The 20,887-nt window shown below is 38.9% G+C and overlaps 1 protein-coding gene across 1 annotated transcript in view; it reads right to left on the bottom strand.

Moving 5' to 3' along the window:
- The window catches only part of DHX36 (DEAH-box helicase 36), a 52,955-nt gene extending 36,165 nt beyond the window's left edge, over positions 1-16,790 (bottom strand). The window contains exons 1-4 of the mRNA XM_081235962.1: positions 16,455-16,790; positions 3,062-3,186; positions 2,060-2,291; positions 38-76 (exon numbers count right to left, since the gene is read on the bottom strand). Coding sequence (XP_081092088.1) covers positions 38-76; positions 2,060-2,291; positions 3,062-3,186; positions 16,455-16,709 — 651 coding nt within the window. The 5' untranslated portion in view covers positions 16,710-16,790. The remainder of the gene's footprint in view (positions 1-37; positions 77-2,059; positions 2,292-3,061; positions 3,187-16,454) is intronic.
- Between the last annotated feature and the right edge of the window lie 4,097 nt (positions 16,791-20,887).

Below are 20,887 nucleotides of genomic sequence, written 5' to 3'. Positions count from 1 at the left end.
TTTGTAAATCAAATTAAATAGTGTATATTCATTTTACCTTTTGCATTCCATATGAAGGCAGCTTTTCCCTGAAATGCTGAAATTAAAAAAAAAAGTTTTTAATTTTTTTACAAAAGAAATGTAATCAAATTATAAACCTGGTAAATAGAATATATCATAGATATATATGTTAAGAGTGCAAAAGTATTACCTCACAGCTTATGTGAGGTGTCAAGACTTAAAAAAACAGAATTTTTATAAAAAAGAACTAATGAACTTAGCAATGAGATTATAAGCTGTCTGAGGACAGGGAATGTCTTATTTAGTCTTTGGAAAACACAGCAGAATAACAGGCATCTAGAAAGTGGAAAAATAATGTTTAAAAAAATTTATAACTGAAAGAAAAATATGGCCTATTACCAAGGATTAAAATGTTGAGCTCTTAAACACACCTAAATTTTAGACTTGGTTTTGTTACGAGCTGTACAACCATACATAGGTCACTTAACCTAAGATTCTTTTTCCTCCTCTGTAACAGACATGCGTAATCTCTTGTACAGGGCTGTTGAGAGGTTCAAATGATGTAGTACATGTGAAGCTTTTACAACAGTGCCTGACCAAAAGGAAGACCACCAGCTGTTTTTGTTTTGCACATTTCTTCTAACTTTCTCTGAACTAGATCAATTACTCATCTTCAATAATATTTGAGTTCTGTCTTCCATACAAAGCAAACAGAGACAGTAGCTAACTCTTCTTGTTCCTAAGGCTATAAGACAACTAAAATATTCTGAATTAATACATCTTGAAATCTCCTGTCCCCAAATCATATTTTCACTCAAAAGGCATCAAAGAGCTACACAATTTGGTCCTGGATAACCTCAGCTGATCTGTTCTAATGAGGATATCCAACCTGCAGTGACAGTCAATAGATCCTTTCTTTCCTACAGAGGATGTGATAATCTGCCTTTCTCAAAAATGGCAGTACAGGGCTTCCCTGGTAGCGCAATGGTTGAGAGTCCGCCTGCTGATGTAGGGGACATGGGTTCGTGCCCCGGTCCGGGAAGATCCCACATGCCGCGGAACGGCTGGGCCCATGAGCCATGGCCGCAGAGGCTGCGCGTCCGGGGCCTGTGCTCCGCAACGGGAAAGGCCACAACAGTGAGAGGCCCGCGTACCGCAAAAAAAAAAAAAAAAAAAAAAAGGCAGTACATATTTGCATATTAAGGACATAGCCTCAGAATTCCCTCAGTAGTTTCTCTTAAAAAAAAAAAGTGAGGGCTTCCCTGGTGGCACAGTGGTTGGGAGTCTGCCTGCCGGTGCAGGGGACGCGGGTTCATGCCCCGGTCCGGGAAGATCCCACATGCCGCGGAGCGGCTGGGCCCGTGAGCCATGGCCGCTGAGCCTGCGCGTCCGGAGCCTGTGCTCCGCGGCGGGAGAGGCCACAGCAGTGAGAGGCCCGCGTACCGCAAAAAAAAAAAAAAAAAAAAAGTGAACATTTTATTACATCTCTTTCTAGAATATCCATAAAGCATTCAATTTTATGTTTTAACAGTAAGGGACCTTAAAATATCTTGCCTAGCAGGAAAAGAAAATACTGGAAAAACTCAGGAGAATTTCAGAATTTAAAGACACCTCTGTCTTTGAAGTGTTGGTGAACGTAAGCACATCATATAACTTTTGAGGAATTTAACTTTAACATCTGTAAAACGAAAGAGTTGATCAGATGTTCTAAAAGAAGAAACTACAATTCTAACCACCCTTGTCTCTCATGACATCTCATTAAAATGGCCTAGAAATGTTAAACTTAAGTGTGATTTTTTTTCATTTGCACTACCATTTCTCAGATATTTCTTCTCTTCACCATATACATAAACTATTGTAGATGAGATAGGCTACTTATGTGTAATTCGATTCCCACTACTTTTCTGCACTGTAAGGGGGAAAAAATTCCCAGAGGATGGCTTGTTGAGCAATCTCACTGATTTATATCAGGCAACTACCTCTAACCATAAATACACTTTTATCAAGTGTCAGAAGAGATGACAAGTAAAAAATTTTTCCCCATCTTGCTTTCCATTACCTGCATTTCAATATACCGGAGGTCAGTTTTTTTCTTTTGTAAATCTTCCAATAATTGTTGGTCTAAAGTTACATCTGGTTCATTTTCTTGCAAGAGATATTCAGAATCGCGGTCAATATATTTGTCCCTGATTCTAAATGGCCTCTTTTCTTGATTTATCAATTTTTTTTCCTGATCCTCAACTTTCTTTACTGAGTTTGGTTTGTTCTCAGCAGGAGCTTCAGTCCCATATCTATTTTGACAAAATAAAAAAATGATAAACATTGAATGAAGAGCCACTCAAGCCCTGAAACAAAATAGTATATGTTGTTTAATGATTTCAAAGTTATCAAAATCAGAAGCCTTTATTCTTTTCTCTTAGTAGAGCAATTTGAAAATACTTAGATTCTTATAATGAACTCAATTTTTCCCCGCCCTACAAATAAGACACTGCCAGATAGGTTATTCCTTGTGGTAGTCAAAAAAATAAAAATCCACCCAATAGTCATTCCTCCATTGCAAAGACTCACAGTGTTTCTCTTTATCAGGTTTTCTGAGCCATGTTTTATTTCACAACTTCATTTTCCTGCCACCCCTTCTGAGCTATAAATGGGATGCTACATTACACAGTCCCAGAGAAACTACTCCTAATTTGCCCCTGATGATACAGTTCCTATGATTTTCCTAAAACAGCAGCAATTTAACTTCTTACAGATCTCCTCCACGAGAAAATTCCGGATATACAAAGATGATGGGTAGGAAGAACTAAGTAATAACTTCATCAACATCCTATATAGACAATTCCTACCATTTAGATCTCCTGTGAGAATAAATATGCCACCTAAATTTTAAAATATTTCACCAAATTTGCTCAATCTACATAAGAGAAAAGATTACTTTGAGGCTAAATTTCACTTATAGAAGAGTCTAAAGATGTTATTTTTATTATCTTTTTTTTCCGGCCAGTGCTCTGAAAGAAGTGTCACTCTTTGTTCATTTTTAAAAGAATACTTTTTGTTTTACCCATGGTCTTCAGGAGCAAACCAGGATATTTGTGCTTCTGAATCTTTATCATTCTTAGCTTGCACAGAATGTAGAAGCTGCACAATTTGTTCTTCTCGACGTTCATCCATATGTACCACAGCTCTCTATTTTGTGCAAAGAAAAAGCATCCTCATCAGCTTGAGAAAGCATGTGCAAAATTATTTGACTGAAAAAATAAAGGCAAAGTAACGTGTTCAACAAACATATATAAAAGAAAGTTAAAGTCACCCCACACTTGCTCTCTAGACCCTTTTCTACTATATGTCTATAAAATTAGCTTGACTATTACTGGCAAAGAAATCATATTTATGTCACTTATTAAAACTGGTTCCCTTACTTCCTACCCTTGCATAATACTAATTGTTACAATCTTTTCCTTATCTTAAATTTTAAAAGATACTCACAATTAAATTTACTAAAACCCAAGTGTTCTGGTAAAAACAAAAGTTAAAAACTGCAAATACTATTTTGGTTGCAATGAGCATTTTAAGAGCATTTAAATCTTACATTATGAGGAGGAGTAAAATGGGAAGTAAGACGGCTGAGCTCAGAGAGAATAAATAAAATGATCAGTGCTCATGAAAATAATATTTCAAACGATGCAGTTACCTCAGAGAATGAGATTTACTTAAAAAGAGACACCAGAGAAAATATGAGTTAGATTGTTTTCTTAGTATAGAATACATGGAAGAGAAAATATGAGTTACACTGTACACAGTAAGAATAAGAACTTTTAAAGACTGCCCTTCTATAATTGCAAATTATGATTAGCTAAATTATAAGTAAACACAGTAGGTAAAAAAGAAGAGTGCATAGATTTTTTTCCCCCAGGTGTCCACACAGGAAAGATGGCCAAGTTATTGAATGAAAAAAGCCAGATACAGAAAACATGTGCAATGGGATGTTGCTTTCACTACTATTAATTTTTTAAAAGGTTATTCGCTTTTCATATTCTATGCCTTTTGCAGTATTTCTTCCAGTTATAATTCTGGCACATAGTACATAACCCAGAGAAGTCTATCAAATGAATGGATGAATCTAGCTTTTTGAATGAGCATATATGACTTTTGTGTTAAACCATTTTCCTCTTTAAAGAAGTAAAACACACATAAAAAGAATACACGGAGGAGAGGGGATTAAGAGCGCTGCTGAAAGGAGCTCCAGAGACAGACGCGAGCCGCAGCTAACAGCGTGGACCCCAAAGACGGGCATGAGACACTAAGGCTGCTGTTGCCGCCACCAAGAAGCCTGTATGCGAGCACAGGTCACTCTCCACACATCCCTTCCGGGGAGCTTGTGCAGCCCGCCACTGCCAGGGTCCCGGGATCCAGTGACAACTTCTCCAGGAGAACGCACGGCGTGCCTCAGGCTGGTACAACGTCACGCTGGCCTCTGCCGCCGCAGGCTCGCCGCGCATCGTGCCCCTCCCTCCCTCCCCCCGGCCTGAGTGAGCCAGAGCCCCCGAATCAGCGGCTCCTTTAAACCCGTCCTGTCTGAGCGAAGAACAGACACCCTCAGGCGACCTACACGCAGAGGCCAAATCCAAAGCTGAGCCCTGGGAGCTGTGCGAACAAAGAAGAGAAAGGAAAATCTCTCCCAACAGCCTCAGGAGCAGTGGATTAAATCTCCACACTAAACTTGATGTACCCTGCATCTATGGAATACCTGAATAGACAACGAATCATCCCAAACTGAGGAGGTGGACTTTGAGAGGAAGATTTATTCTTTTCTCCCCATTTCCTCGTTTTGTGAGTGTGTATGATGTGTATGCTTCTGTGTGAGATTCTGTCTGTATAGCTTTGCTTTCACCATTTGTCCTAGGGTTCTATCTGTCCGTTATTTTGTTTTTTCCTTAAAAAAAATTTTTTTAGTAATTCTTTTTTATTTTAATAACTTTAGTTTATTGTACTTTATTTTCTTTTATCCTCGTTTTTTCTTTCTTTCTACTTTCTCTCCCTTTTATTCTGAGTCATGTGGATGAAAGGCTCTTGGTGCTGCAGCCAGGAGTCAGGGCTGTGCCTCTGAGGTGGGAGAGCCAACTTCAGGACACTGGTCCACAAGGGACCTCCCAGCTCCACGTAATATCAAACGGCAAAGATCTCCATCTCAACACCAGCACCCAGCTCCACTCAACAACCAGCAAGCTACAGTGCTGGACACCCTATGCCAAACAACTAGCAAGACAGGAACACAACCCCACCCATTAGCAGAGAGGCTGCCTAAAATGATAATAAGGCCACAGACACCCCAGAACACACCACCAGACGTGGACCTGTCCACCAGAAAGACAAGATCCAGCCTCATCCACGAGAACACAGGCACTAGTCCCCTCCAACAGGAAGCCTACACAACTCACTGAACCAACTTTAGCCACTGGGGACAGACACCAAAAACAACAGGAACTACGAACCTGCAGCCTGCAAAAAGGAGACCCCAAACACAGTAACATAAGCAAAATGAGAAGACAGAAAAACACACAGCAGATGAAGGAGCAAGATAAAAACCCACCAGACCTAACGAATGAAGAGGAAATAGGCAGTCTACCTGAAAAAGAATTCAGAATAATGATAGTAAAGAGGACCCAAAATCTTGGAAATACAATAGAGAAAAATGCAAGAAAGATTTAACAAGGACCCAGAAGAACTAAAGACGAAACAAGCAACGATGAACAACACAATAAATGAAATTAAAAATACTCTAGAAGGGATCAATAGCAGAATAACTGAGGCAGAAGAACGGATAAGTGACCTGGAAGATAAAATAGTGGAAATAACTACTGCAGAGCTGAATAAAGAAAAAGAATGAAAAGAACTGACGACAGTCTCAGAGACATCTGGGACAACATTAAACACACCAACATTCAAATTATAGGGGTTCCAGAAGCAGAAGAGAAAAAGAAAGGGACTGAGAAAATATCTGAAGAGATTATAGTTGAAAACTTCCGTAATATGGGAAATGAAATAGTTAATCAAGTCCAGAAAGCACAGAGAGTCCCACACAGTATATACCAAAGGAGAAACACACCAAGACACATATTAATCAAACTGTCAAAAATTAAATACAAACAAAACATATTAAAAGCAGCAAGGGGAAAAACAACAAATAACACACAAGGGAATCCCCATCAGGTTAACAGCTGATCTTTCAGCAGAAACTCTGCAAGCCAGAAGGGAGTGGCAGACATATTTAAAGTGATGAAGGAGAAAAACCTACAACCAAGATTACTCTACCCAGCAAGGATCTCATTCAGATTTGATGGAGAAATTAAAACCTTTACAGACAAGCAAAAGCTGAGAGAGTTCAGCACCACCAAACCAACTTTACAACAAATGCTAAAGGAACTTCTCTAGGCAAGAAACACAAGAGAAGGAAAAGACGTACAATAACAAACCCAAAACAATTAAGAAAATGGGAATAGGAACATACATATCGATAATTACCTTAAATGTAAATGGATTAAATGCTCCCACCAAAAGACACAGACTGGCTGAATGGATACAAAAACAAGACCCGTGTATATGCTGTCTACAAGAGACCAACTTCAGACCTAGAGACACATACAGACTGAAAGTGAGGGGATGGAAAAAGATATTCCATGCAAATGTAAACCAAAAGAAAGCTGAAGTAGCAATTCTCATATCAGACAAAACAGACTTTAAAACAAAGACTATTATAAGAGACAAAGAAGGACACTACATAATCATCAAGGAATAGATCTAAGAAGAAGAGAAAACAATTGTAAATATTTATGCACCCAACATAGGAGCACCTCAATACATAAGGCAAATACTAACAACCATAAAAGGGGAAATCGACAGTAACACATTCATAGTAGGGGACTTTAACACCCCACTCTCACCAATGGACAGATCATCCAAAATGAAAATAAATAAGGAAACACAAGCTTTAAATGATACATTAAACAAGATGGACTTAATTGATATTTATAGGATATTCCATCCAAAAACAACAATACACATTTTTCTCAAGTGCTCATGGAACATTCTCCAGAATAGATCATATCTTGGGTCACAAATCAAGCCTTGGTAAATTTAAGAAAAGGGAAATTGTATCAGGTATCTTTTCCGACCACAACGCTATGAGACTAGATATCAATTACAGGAAAAGAGCTGTAAAAAATAAAAACACATGGAGGCTAAACAATACACTACTTAATAACGAAGGGATCACTGAAGAAATCAAAGAGGAAATCAAAAAATACCTAGAAACAAATGACAATGGAGACACAACGACCCAAAACCTATGGGATGCAGCAAAAGCAGTTCTAAGAGGGAAGTTTATAGCAATACAATCCTACCTTACGAAACAGGAAACATCTCAAATAAACAACCTAACCTTGCATCTAAAGCAATTAGAGAAAGAAGAACAAAAAACCCCCAAAGTTAGCAGAAGGAAAGAAATCATAAAGATCAGATCAGAAATAAATGAAAAAGAAATGAAGGAAATGATAGCAAAGATCAATAAAACTAAAAGCTGGTTCTTTGAGAAGATAAACAAAATTGATAAACCATTAGCCAGACTCATCAAGAAAAAAAGGGAGAAGACTCAAATCAATAGAATTAGAAATAAAAAAGAAGTAACAACTGACACTGCAGAAATACAAAAGATCATGAGAGATTACTACAAGCAACTCTATGCCAATAAAATGGACAACGTGGAAGAAATGGACAAATTCTTAGAAATGCACAACCTGCCAAGACTGAATCAGGAAGAAACAGAAAATATGAGCAGACCAATCACAAGCACTGAAATGGAAACTGTGATTAAAAATCTTCCAACAAACAAAAACCCAGCACCAGATGGCTTCACAGGCGAATTCTATCAAACATTTAGAGAAGAGCTAACACCTATCCTTCTCAAATTCTTCCAAAATATAGAAGACGGAGGAACACTCCCAAACTCATTCTACGAGGCCACCATCACCTTGATACCAAAACCAAACAAAGATGTCACAAAAAAAGAAAACTACAGGCCAATATCACTGATGAACACAGATGCAAAAATCTTCAACAAAATACTAGCAAACAGAATCCAACAGCACATTAAGAGGATCATACACCATGATCAAGTGGGGTTTATTACAGGAATGCAAGGATTCTTCAATATACGCCAGTCAATCAATGTGATACACTATATTAACAAATTGAAGGAGAAAAACCATATGGTCATCTCAATAGATGCAAAGAAAGCTTTCGACAAAATTCAACACCCATTTATGATAAAAACCCTGCAGAAAGTAGGCATAGAGGGAACTTTCCTCAACATAATAAAGGCCATATATGACAAACCCACAGCCAACATTGTCCTCAATGGTGAAAACCTGAAAGCATTTCCACTAGGATCAGGAACAAGACAAGGTTGCCTACTCTCACCACCATTATTCAACATAGTTTTGGAAGTTTTAGCCACAGCAATCAGAGGAAAAGGAAATAAAAGGAATCCAAATCGGAAGAGAAGTAAAGCTGCCACTGTTTGCAGATGACATGATACTATACATAAAGAATCCTACAGATGCTACCAGAAAACTACTAGAGCTACTCAATGAATTTGGTAAAGTAGCAAGATACAAAATTAATGCACAGAAATCTCTGGCATTCCGATACGCAAATGATGAAAAACCTGAAAGTGAAATCAAGAAAAGACTCCCATTTACCACTGCAACAAAAAGAATAAAATATCTAGGAATAAACCTACCTAAGGAGACAAAAGACCTGTATGCAGAAAATTATAAGACACTGATGAAAGAAATTAAAGATGATACAAATAGATGGAGAGATATACCATGTTCTTGGATTGGAAGAATCAGGACTGTGAAAATGACTCTACTACTCAAAGCAATCTACAGATTCAATGCAATCCCTATCAAACTATCACCGGCATTTTTCACAGAACTAGAACAAAAAATTTCAAAATTTGTATGGAAACACAAAAGACCCCGAATAGCCAAAGCAATCTTGAGAACGAAAAACGGAGCTGGAGGAATCAGGCTCCCTGACTTCAGACTATACTACAAAGCTACAGTAATCCAGACAGTATGGTACTGGCACAAAAACAGAAATATAGATCAATGGAACAGGATAGAAAGCCCAGAGATAAAGCCACACACATATGGTCACCTTATCGTTGATAAAGGAGGCAGGAATGTACAGTGGAGAAAGGACAGCCTCTTCAATAAGTGGTGCTGGGAAAACTGGACAGGTACATATAAAAGTATGAGATTAGATCACTCCCTAACACCATACACAAAAATAAGCTCAAAATGGATTAAAGACCTAAATGTAAGGCCAGAAACTATCAAACTCTTAGAGGAAAACATAGGGAGAACACTCTATGACATAAATCACAGCAAGATCTTTTTGGACCCACCTCCTAGAGAAATGGAAATAAAAACAAAAATAAAGAAATGGGACCTAATGAAACTGCAAAGCTTTTGCACAGCAAAGGAAACCATAAACAAGATGAAAAGACAATGCTGAGAATGGGAGAAAATATTTGCAAATGAAGCAACTGCCAAAGGATTAGTCTCCAAAATTTACAAGCAGCTCATGCAGCTCAGTATCAAAAAAACAAACAACCCAATCCAAAAATGGGCAGAAGAGCTAAACAGACATTTCTCCAGAGAAGATACACAGATTGCCAACAAACATAAGGAAGAATGCTCAACATCATTAATCATTAGAGAAATGCAAATCAAAACTACAATGAGGTATCACCTCACACCAGTCAGAATGGCCATCATCAAAAAATCTACAAACAATAAATGCTGGAGAGGGTGTGGAGAAAAGGGAACCCTCTTGCACTGTTGGTGGGAATGTACATTGATACAGCCACTATGGAGAACAGTATGGAGGTTCCTTAAAAAACTAAATATAGAACTACCGTACGACCCAGCACAATCCCACTACTGGGCACATACCCTGAGAAAACCATAATTCAAAAAGAATCATGTACCACAATGTTCATTGCAGCTCTATTTACAATAGCCAGGACATGGAAGCAATCTAAATGTCCACAGACAGATGAATGGATAAAGAAGATGTGGCACCTATATACGATGGAATATTACTCAGCCATAAAAAGAAACGAAACTGAGTTATTTGTAGTGAGGTGGATGGACCTAGAGTCTGTCATACAGAGTGAAGTAAGTCAGAAAGAGAAAAACAAATACCGTATGCTAACACATATATACGGAATCTAAAGAAAAAAATGGTTCTGAAGAACCTAGGGACAGGACAGGAATAAAGACGCAGACGTAGAGAATGGACTTGAAGACATGGGGAGGGGGAAGGGTAAGCTGGGATGAAGTGAGAGGGTGGCATGGACTTATATATACTACCAAATGTAAAATAGCTAGCTAGTGGGAAGCAGCCACAGGGCACCGAGAGATCAGCTGGGTGCTTTGTGACCACCTAGAGGGATGGGATAGGGAGGGTGGGAGGGAGACATCAGAGGGAGGAGATATGGGGATATATGTAAATGTATAGCCGATTCACTATGTTATAAAGTAGAAACTAACACAGCAGTGTAAAGCAATTATACTCCAATAAAGAGGTTAAAAAAAAGAGAAAACCAAATATCGTATATTAACGCATATATGTGGAACCTAGTAAAACGATACAGATGAACCAGTTTGCAGGGCAGAAATAGAGACACAGATGTGGAGAACACACACACAGACACCATGGGGGGAAAGTGGCAGGGGTGGTGGTGGTGGTGGTGGGATGAATTGGGAGATTGGGATTGACATATACACAATAATATGTATAAAATAATAAGAATCTGCTGTATAAAAAATAAATTTCAAAAATTCAAAAAATAAAGTCCCAATTTTTTGCTTTTTAATAATTGTACTAAATTGAATCTTTTTAAAATGGTTAATAAATTAGAAGAATGTATCTTTTCTCCGTGGTATAGAATATGCCCTCTCTACTAGGAGTGGAAGCTTGCACCTGGTTTCTCCTGGACTCTATCCTATGCACCTTTACCTCTGCCAATTTTAATCTGTAATAATTTGCTGTTAAGAACAGCTACTGTGAGTACACCAGCTTTTCAGAGATTTGTGACTCCTTCCAGTAAATTTCAGGACCTGAGGGTGGTCTTGGGGACCCCCAACACAGAGGATCATTATTAGAACATTTTTGCCCTATGCTTTAAATTCTGTAGGTCTTCAGTACGTATTAACATTTACTGCTCTGTGTACTTACATAAGATTGTTATTGATTACTATGTTTCTTCTTGGCCCTTAGAAATTTAAGAATCCTCAGCAATACTTTGATTAAAGCCTCCTCTGAAAAGGAAGCCCCAGGACATAAAGTCATCCTTAAGCACAAGTTCCTTAATTTTTACACCCTTTCCAAACACCTCAAGGGTTCATAGCCATAGTTTCTTTCATTCACTTTCAAAACGGCAAAGATTAAGTAATTTAAGACCGATTGCTTTCCCAATGAAACTCAATCACACTAACGCATTTCTTCAACCAGAGAACTTCACATTTTGAAGCTTTTACCTCTACTAGCAGAACAAAGTTCTCCTCCTCACCTTGTTAAATGAATTTTAGATATCCAGAAAAAGGTGGGATGACTGAAAAATGAAATAGCCCCTGGAAATTTTATACTTTTTAATAAAAACATAATATACACTTAAAAAAAATTATTTTCAATGTGATTCTCTGCCCAATGAGCCTCCAAAGGCTGTGGGCAGTGAAGTTAGGAATGCTGAAATTCCAAACCTGGATCTAGCCTGATTCTCTGTAGGTTATCTCCCTCCTAACCTTCTTCCAGTTCCATCATCCTTCACTTTACCTCACCCCCTGCCTGAAGAATCTCAGAATCTCAGACACACATTTTATGGTTCACGACTCTTATTTTATCAAGCCATTTGAGTTTTTTATTATTTCCCCCCCTTTTGGACATCTTCAAATATTCTTTCTGCTTCTAACTGGAAATTCCTAGCAAAGGAGACCCTCAATTATATCCAGTGAATTGTCTTTTCTCATCAGCTTCTAATTATCTGCAACTGCTTCAAACTTTCTCCATTCTCTGTAACACACCGACACCACTTTGCTGTTCACCCTCGGCATTTTACACACGGTATTTCATAAAGAAAACAAAACCCAAAGGAAAAGTCCTCAATCGTTTGAGGACTCAATCCAAACCCAAACCCACCTGTATCAGAACCCATCCTTTGCTCTTTTCTTTCCTGTTAAAATGGAATAGGAATACATTTTCCTAGTTAAAGTTAATCTCTCCACTTAAGCCCTGCAGCCTTCCTTCCACCTCCTCAGGGCTATCTCCGATTAAGATTTATCCTCCTTTCCTAGATCTCTTTCTCTCTAGTAGTCTTTAGGCTGTACATCAATATTCTGGTTTGCTTCTTTACAGATATAAGGCAGAACTGCATTTCCCATGGCCACGTGAATGGGAATTTCTAGGAATCAGGGGCGATTTCCTGTATCCCTCCCTGCTGCCACCAAAAACAGTTATGCTCCAGATGGGTGGGAGGCTATGTGGACCTCATTCTCATGAGAACTCTAGCGAACTCCAACGGTCAAGTAATGGGAGCAGAAAACAAACCTTTGTTGTTATAAGCCATTAAGATCTGCGGGCTGTCTACTACGACTGCATGATAATTTAGTCTTCTCTGATATATTTACTTTTCCTCTCCACTGGCTCCTTACCATCAGTCTGTGAACTAGAACACAGTCAAATCTCTTCACTTTTAGAACAATAAAAACAAAAATCCTGTCCTGAATTCTCCCACCCCTACTTTTCCTCCTCCTTCTCACAGAACTGCCTGGAGGTACCCCCATTTCTTCCTCTCTCCTTCTCTAGCCACTCCAGTGCAATCTGGTTTTTACTTCCACCACTCTACAAAAAGGGCTCTCATCAAGGTTACCAATTACCCTGTTGCTAAATCCAAGACACTCTGAACTCTTACCTCACTTGGTATCAGTGCAGTGTTTGCCACTATTGATTACTTTCTCTTTTTCATATACTCTTTTCTCCCTAATCTACACTCCTGGGTTCCAAACCAACATCCATCTCCTTATTTTTCTCTTCTCTGGCTGTTCCTTCCTAGATTCTTTCAAGCTTCTCTTCCTTGGCCCATACTTTAAATGTTCTTGTTCTACATTGTACAGCCCGAGTGTTCTGCAGGCCAGCAGTACTGACATCATCCGGGAGCCTGTGAGAAAAGGTGAACCTCTGGAGCCACCCCCCAGTTCTACATTTCTACAAGATGCCAGGTGATTCAGGTTTGAGAAGCAATGGTCTAGAGTTCAGGTCTGCACCCACTCCTATATTACAACTACTATCCATAGGCCCACAAACTGTCAAATACTCACCTGCAGTCTAGATTTCTCTAGGCATCAGGTCCACACAGCCTCTAACTTGTATGCCCTATAATATCACACTCAGTGTGCTTAAGCTGAGTCCATCGTCCTCCTCCATCAAGCCAGTTCTTTATATAGTAATTAGCGTCATCCATTCACACCTGCCTTCCCCTTCCCTCAAAAGCATTTTGAGTCTACCGCCTAAATCACTTTAAGCTGTCCGCTTCCCTCCATCTCCACTAGCAATATCCTAATTCAAGCTGTCATTTCTCACCTTAATTACTGCAAGAGCTACTTAACTGGTCTCTCGGTCCCAGGACTGCCTCTTTTTCAATCCATTCTTTATGCTGCTACCTAGGGTGAATTTAAACACAAATCCAATCATTTAATGTTTTGCTTGAAACGCTTTAATGACTTGCCAGAGTTCTTAAGGGAAAGAATTTCAAAGCCCTGCTTATTTTCTAGTCCAGGGGCTTTCATACTGCAATCTGTAAAATTAAAGGATCATGACCAGTATTAATTTTAAAAAAAGGCAGAAAGGTACAAACAACAAGAACAAAAGCCCCAGGGCAATGTACAGGTAATTAAACATTATTTTATGAAACTTTTTGTTCACTTACATATGTGTGTGCACTGGGTCGCAAATTAAAATATATCCCTTTTTGTGGGAAACGGTCCAAAGTGTAAAAGCCACTGCTCTACCCCCTTCTCAGTTCCTTGAACGTGGTCTTCCTGACCTCTAGGTTGTGGCACATGTTGCTGCCTCGGCCTAAAAATCCCTTTCCAAGCCCCCAAATCACAAACACAGACATACTTTGCTATCTTTCAAGTTTCAGCTTAAGGGTTACCTCTTCTGGGAAATCTTCTAGGCTCTTCCTAATTTGAGTTAGGGGATAAGCCCACATCCTCCTTATTATAATTCTTTAACATTGTATTCTAACTGCCCTATAGTGCCTAACACACCACAGTTTCTGTAGGATAGGGACTATATCTAGCTTATAAACACAGTGCCTATGATACTGTTTCAAATATATTAGATCCGAAAAAATATCTGTTGAAAGAATAAGCGTGCATCCTTAGAATGCAGTCACTTTGTAAACACAGGAATTACTTAAAAAGTAAAAGCCATGGAAATTCTGACTGGGAAGCGATCACAAAGGGCTGAACGTGATCAAAGAAAGAGGTAGGATGAGACAATTACTGAAATATGATCATATTTAGTAGAGAAAATGGAGACATACACTTTAGAAAATGATATGAGAACTATAATAAAAAAGCAAAAATAAAAGTATCATTACAAAAGCTTTCATTACATCTTGGGAACATAGGCTCAGAAAGGTAAGTACATAGAGGGAACCCTGATATGTAGAAGCTAAATAGCCAGGATTCCTGGAAAACATGTTAGGATGCACTGAAACATGAGACTGAGACAGAACTCACTTGGCTTTCAAATTGTGAGCTACAGAATTAGATGATCTAAGGCTCTACAAAAGACAGACTTAACGGGGAGGAGAAATAGGAGACCAGTTAAGAGCCATGGACAGACAACAAAATAGTGGCTTGATCTATGGTAACTGCTGTGGAGATAAGTAGTTAGATTTGAGATATATTAAGAAGGAAGAGAAAACAGACTTGCTGAAATGAAAGAGAAGAATCAAAAATAAATCTCATTTTGGCCTTGGCAAGTGAATAAATGGTAGTGACTTTTACTAAAATGGAGAAGGTGTGGGGAGGTGGTGGAAATCAAGAGTTTAATTCATAATGACCCACTGCACAACTGGTTTCAGATGGAAATAATAATGAAGAATTTTTCCTGATTTACTTAACGTTTTGTCTGTTTAGTTCTTACTTTTCCCAACTAAACTGTAAGCTCCTTGAATATCATACTTCTTCAGACCCCCGTAGCAACATGCATAAAATCTTGTGTGAAAAAAGGGGTAAATAAAATTTGATAAAGAGTTCTTAGGAAGTTACTCTGTACTAATCACTCAATTATTCTTCCAATTTCAAGATGACTTAGATGTGCCTCCCTTTAAAAAAAAAAGTTTGCTCAATGAACAAGTTAATTTTTAGTTATTGAAGAAATATATATATTTTTAAAGAAGAATTTAAGTTGTGAAGATAAATAGATAACGCCCCCTCAAGTCAACAAAAATGACATGGATAAAAGAAAAGAAATGGAATGATTTAAAAACAGAAACCTAAATGGTGATTCAATTACACTCTGTATCTAATATGAAAGATGCTTTTAAAGTCAGTAAAAAGCTTTTATAAAGCTTATATTAAGAAAACTTCGGTTTAATCACATATATAATTATTAGAACAGGCCACTCAGGGAACTTTAATGTTTCCTTTACTACAAGTCTTCAGGATACAAATCAAATGGACAATTACCAACCTGAAGACAAGGGACTAAGCCAAATCATCTCTTGAAATTTCTTCCACTTCTAGGATCCTAGGTTTCCTTCTAAAAGAGGAGCTGCTAATCAGCAGAAACCTCCGTAGCCCAACGTAAAAACAAAAAACCTGTGTTTGTGCCTATTTTAATACTAAGTGGAAGTTGGAGTACTCTTCTGAAGGATCTACAAAAATAGTGCTTGATAGTTTTTGTTCCGCGCAAACCAGTGTCTAATATATAAAGCCGTAATTTTAGAGCTCATCAGGCAAAGAACTTAAAGTGACATTAATTTTACTAGGGGAAAGGGTAGCCAGATATACTATAACAGCGACACCCCCAAAAAGTTAATTTCGGATGGACCCTGAATTTAACATTTGTTTTGTCCCCAGTTCTCACGTCTTTTAAGCAAAGTATACACTCGCATAAATCCCAACTGCTTCAGGTCAGATGCGCATGGCTAACGTTCACCGCTATATTATCCACTACTGGAAGCTTCAACACTTAGTTGCACTTCATAAAGCACATGCACCAGTTAAAAAACCGAAAAGGAAAGAAAGGGGTCGAAGGATGGAAAAGAAAACCTGTCCGGTTTCATCCCCCTCCACTACCGAGTCTCAGATTACCTCCTGCCTCTCCGCTTCCTTGTTCTTCTGGCCTTGTTTCTTCGCGTACCACAAGCCGATTTCGCGGCCTTTCAGGTGCCCGGGATGTCGGCCTCGGCCGCCTCGACCACCCCCTCCTCCTCCGCCGCCGCCACCGCCGCCACCTCCGGAGCCTCGATTCCCTCCGTGGGCCCCTCCATAGCTTCCTCCGTAACCCCCGCCGGAGCTGCGGGGCCCGCCATCGCGGGCCCAGTTCTGAGGGTAGTCATAACTCATTGTCCCCGCAGGCCAAAACTCGTGAGCACCTGCAACCACTGGAAATGGCGACCGGGCGCGGAAGCGGGTGCGCGTCCACTTCCGTTTTGCTTCCGGCGCCCAGTTCAAGAGGGAGGGACGTTGAGCGTCACAAGCAGACGTTTCCGGTGACGTCACGGGCCGTCGGCCCTGGAGGTTCGCGGGTTGGATCAGGTGAAATCTTTGCTGTGCCCTCAATTGTTTACCTTTGTACCTTTGGAGGCAGAGCCAGCAGGAGGCTCACAGGTTTTCTTTCCCGACGCCCAGCATGTGAGGAAACGGGTTTTGGGTTTTACTTTATTTGTCTCGGTAAAATCCGGAGTTTGCTTCCCAGTAGACCCTGTAAACTTCGGTTGGCACAGTAAAAGAACCTGTGGATCGAATGCTTTGTCTCCTAAAGTCCTTAAAAAAATGAAATGAATTCCTTATTTTTTCCTTTTTTTTTAACTAGTGGTTATGTCATGAAAACAGCCTAGCATCTGTTTCAAATCTATAATTAAGTATAAAAATGTACCTGCCTCTTTTAAATGGTTATCATCATTTACCACCTTTATCCAAAGGCATAAGATAAGCCTGTCTACCCAAATTCAGTGCAAAGCACTTAGGCAATTTAAATAAAACAGCAGCTGAAGATTCCTATGTTCATGTGAAGCCGTCTATTGTTGATTAGCACAGGCTATTCTTGTATACTCAAGTGGCTGCTCCACATAGGCTTGCAGGTTTACCAGGGAATATCTAGTTCATTTACACATGTGACTGATTTAAAGGTGCTGGGAATGCTCACTGAACAAGAGAAGATTGGCATCAGCTTTTATTTGCTTACAGTCTTGAGGAAAAGATAAAGGCTAAAGAAATGTGTGTTGTGAGTTAAGGAAGGAAAATGCCATATGAAGGGTTCCAGAATGCATCTCTGTGGCAGAAAAATTATTTTGAGCAGAGGCATTTGAGTTCCTGAAATCGCTTATTGCCTAAAAACAGAGTCTCCCAAAAGAACTCAGAAGAACTCTATTGCCATAAATCCCTTCCTTGGGAGAGGAACCAGGGCAGATTGACTTTTGTCATTGGGAGACTGCAAATCAGCACCACACCTAAAAAGACATTATAACAAAACCAACATATTTTCCATCTATTCTCATAAGAGCTCATTTATCTTTCCTAAAAGTCATTTGTTTTCCCATAAATACCATTCTCCTCCTTCCCTTCCCTAAAAGATGGTATATAAGCCCCAAGTTCTAACCACTGCCTTGAGTCACATTTTTCTGTGAACTCCCATAGATATGTGATTATATCTGTCTTAGCGCTTGCTAATCTGTTTGTGTCAGTGTAGTCTGCAAGTCTCCAAGAACTAAACATGGGAGGGTAGAGGAAAAAGTACCCCTTCGCAACAGCCATGAGATGTTACAGCAAAAAGAATTTAATTTTGGAGTCAGGTTAGTTCTTTCTAAGGTATAAGAGGGTAAGCAGTGACTGAGATAAGTAGACTTTAGCCAAACTGATGGGGAGGAAAGAGATTATTACAGGTGAAGGGAATGATGTGCGTGAAGAAAGATGATAAAATGTTGGGGAGTGGGAAAATTCCACACTGAAACTTAAGAGACTGGTGGTGAAGGCCAAAGGGATAGAAAGGAGCCTGACCATAAAAGATCTTACATGCCACAGAAAGAACAATAATACATTTTAAGTAGGGGAGTGATTACTTTGACTGCTTTGAGTAGAAAGGAATAGAGGAGGCAAGAGTGGATGTAGAGAGACTAGTTAACAGGCTGTGGTGTAGGGGAGACAAAATGAGATGACAGAGCAAGATAGAACATGGGAAGGACTGGAATTGAGTTACTAGGAAAAATAATTGTCAAGATTTAATGATTCACTGGAGGTAGAGAATTAGAGGAAAGGGTCAGATGGCTCCCAAGTTTAAGATTTGAAAGATGACCTAATGGAAAGGTACCATATCCTGAGATATGAGGAACATAGGATGAGGAAGATTTGGGGGGGGGTTGGGGGAGGGTTGAGTTAATGTGTATAATTAACACTTGTAGAGTTTGAGGTGCCTGTAAACATACAAATTGAGATGTCTAGAAAGCAGTTGGTTATATGAGTTAAAGACGCAGAGAGAGGAGACTGAGATTATACATTTTGGGAGTTCTGGCAAATATTAACATTATAGGAATAAATAGTTCCAATAAATGTACCCATTGGGCATGCCTGATACGACAAGTATGTGAACTGTTCAGTGAGAAAAACTGGGTAGTCATACTGGAGATGGTAGGGACAAAATGAGAAGGAAATAGTGTGGATTGTTTGAATGTTTTAAAAGAAAAGACACCAGAGCTTGCTCTGTCTTCCCTCTGAAGAAAGGCCATGTGAGGACAGAGGCTGTCTAAAAGCCAAGAAGAGAGCTCTTACCAGGAACCAAATCAGTCAACACCTTGATCTTGGACTTGTGTCTCTGATGAAATGTTACTTTAATCAGTGAAGCCTTTCCTCACTAAAATATTTGAAAAAGCACTCCTTCTGTCATTATCCCTTTAGTCTAATTTTTCTTCTTTTCATTTTTATTATCTCTGGTGTCTATTTTCTGTCAAAATACTTAGCATTACCTGAGATGTATACATACACATATACATATACATATATATGTATATATATTACATATGTGTAGTGAAGAACTTAATCCTATCCAAAGAGAGGGCTGCCCTTTGCCCTTCTGAGGAGGTAATCTCTAAACCCTTGGAATGTTATGCCTGATAGGAGTGACTTTGTTTGGAGGCCTTGGACCAGCCAGACAGTAACAGTATGATTTAGGGTGGAGGCTTTGAGTTATTCGTTCCATATAAGCTTGACCTTCTGAGGAGTTGGATACTGAGATCACTCTTATGAGCAGTCAACCATGCTTACCCTACTCCTACCATGATGAAGCCCCATTAAAGACTGGACATCAAGACTTGTTCCTTGTTGGCAATACTCCATGCGTTTTGTCACACATTGATGCTAGGGAAGTGCTGCTGTTCCTGACTCCACGGGGAGAGGAAAACAGAAGCTCCACACTTAGGCCTTTTTTCTGGATTCTGCTGTATGTGCTTCTTGTGGCTGATTTTGATCCATATCCTTTCCTTGTAATATACCATAACTGAGAGTATACAACTTTCAAGGAATTCTGTGAGTTCTTCTAGTGAATTATTAAAATTGATAGTGGCTTAGGGAACACCCTGAACTTGCACGTGGTGTCAGAAGTAAGGGGAGTCTTGTGTGGACTGTGTGCTCACAGTCCATTCACAGTGTATATGTTTGTTTTGGTTTTGTTTGCAGTTATAATCCTGTGTACCTAGAACTATTTTTAGCATGAAATAGGCATTCATTAAATATTATGATGAGTACACGAATGAAAGTAGCTGAATAGTATAAGAAATTAAGAGAAAATCTATTTTTGAAATCCAATACTACAGAACTATGTTGAGAAAAAGCTTCCACGTAATGCATAACCAAGCCTTTTTAAAAAAAATTATATTCTAAGTAATACTGTGATATTTGCTCTCTTCAAAATGGTTGCCTCTGTCAGTCATAATTCTTGGAAGTCTTTGGGATTATGTAATACGTGTTTATATTCTGGGAAATCTTAGGGATTATGTCTTTTCAGTTTATAAAAGTCACCACCAGATGGTGATATTTTTATTAGGTAAATAGTTTTTGTTTTCAGATACATCAATTTATAGAGAAAAGAGATAAACTATATGAAATAGAGCATTTATTAATAATAAGAACAATATAACAATGCAAAGGTAAGATATTTAAATATAGCACAAAATATCTATAAGGGTATGTCCTATACCAGAATGCATTTTTACAATTGTAATCACATTAAAGAGAAAGTAGACTTTATACTGGTGTAGCTGAACCATCCCCTCTCTTAATAGGGATTGGTAGGAGCTCTTCATGCTTAGGCATAGCCCCCTGTAGATTTTTCTTGTAGATCCACTACTGTTGCCTTGAAGTTTGAACTGTTACAGGTTAGTAATGTGATGCCAAAGTCTGTGGCTTTACGGTAAATAATCCTGGTATTGTATGAATACGTCTGAACTTTTAAGTGTATCCATTATACAGTTAATTCAACAACCAAGGACAGTTAAATGGGGATACAATATCCTAGGTTTTTTGTTTGTTTG

This window comes from Mesoplodon bidens (assembly GCF_964165515.1).
Source record: "Mesoplodon bidens genome assembly, chromosome: 5".
NCBI lineage: Eukaryota > Metazoa > Chordata > Mammalia > Artiodactyla > Ziphiidae > Mesoplodon > Mesoplodon bidens.
This window is presented reverse-complemented; position numbering and strand designations above follow the sequence as displayed.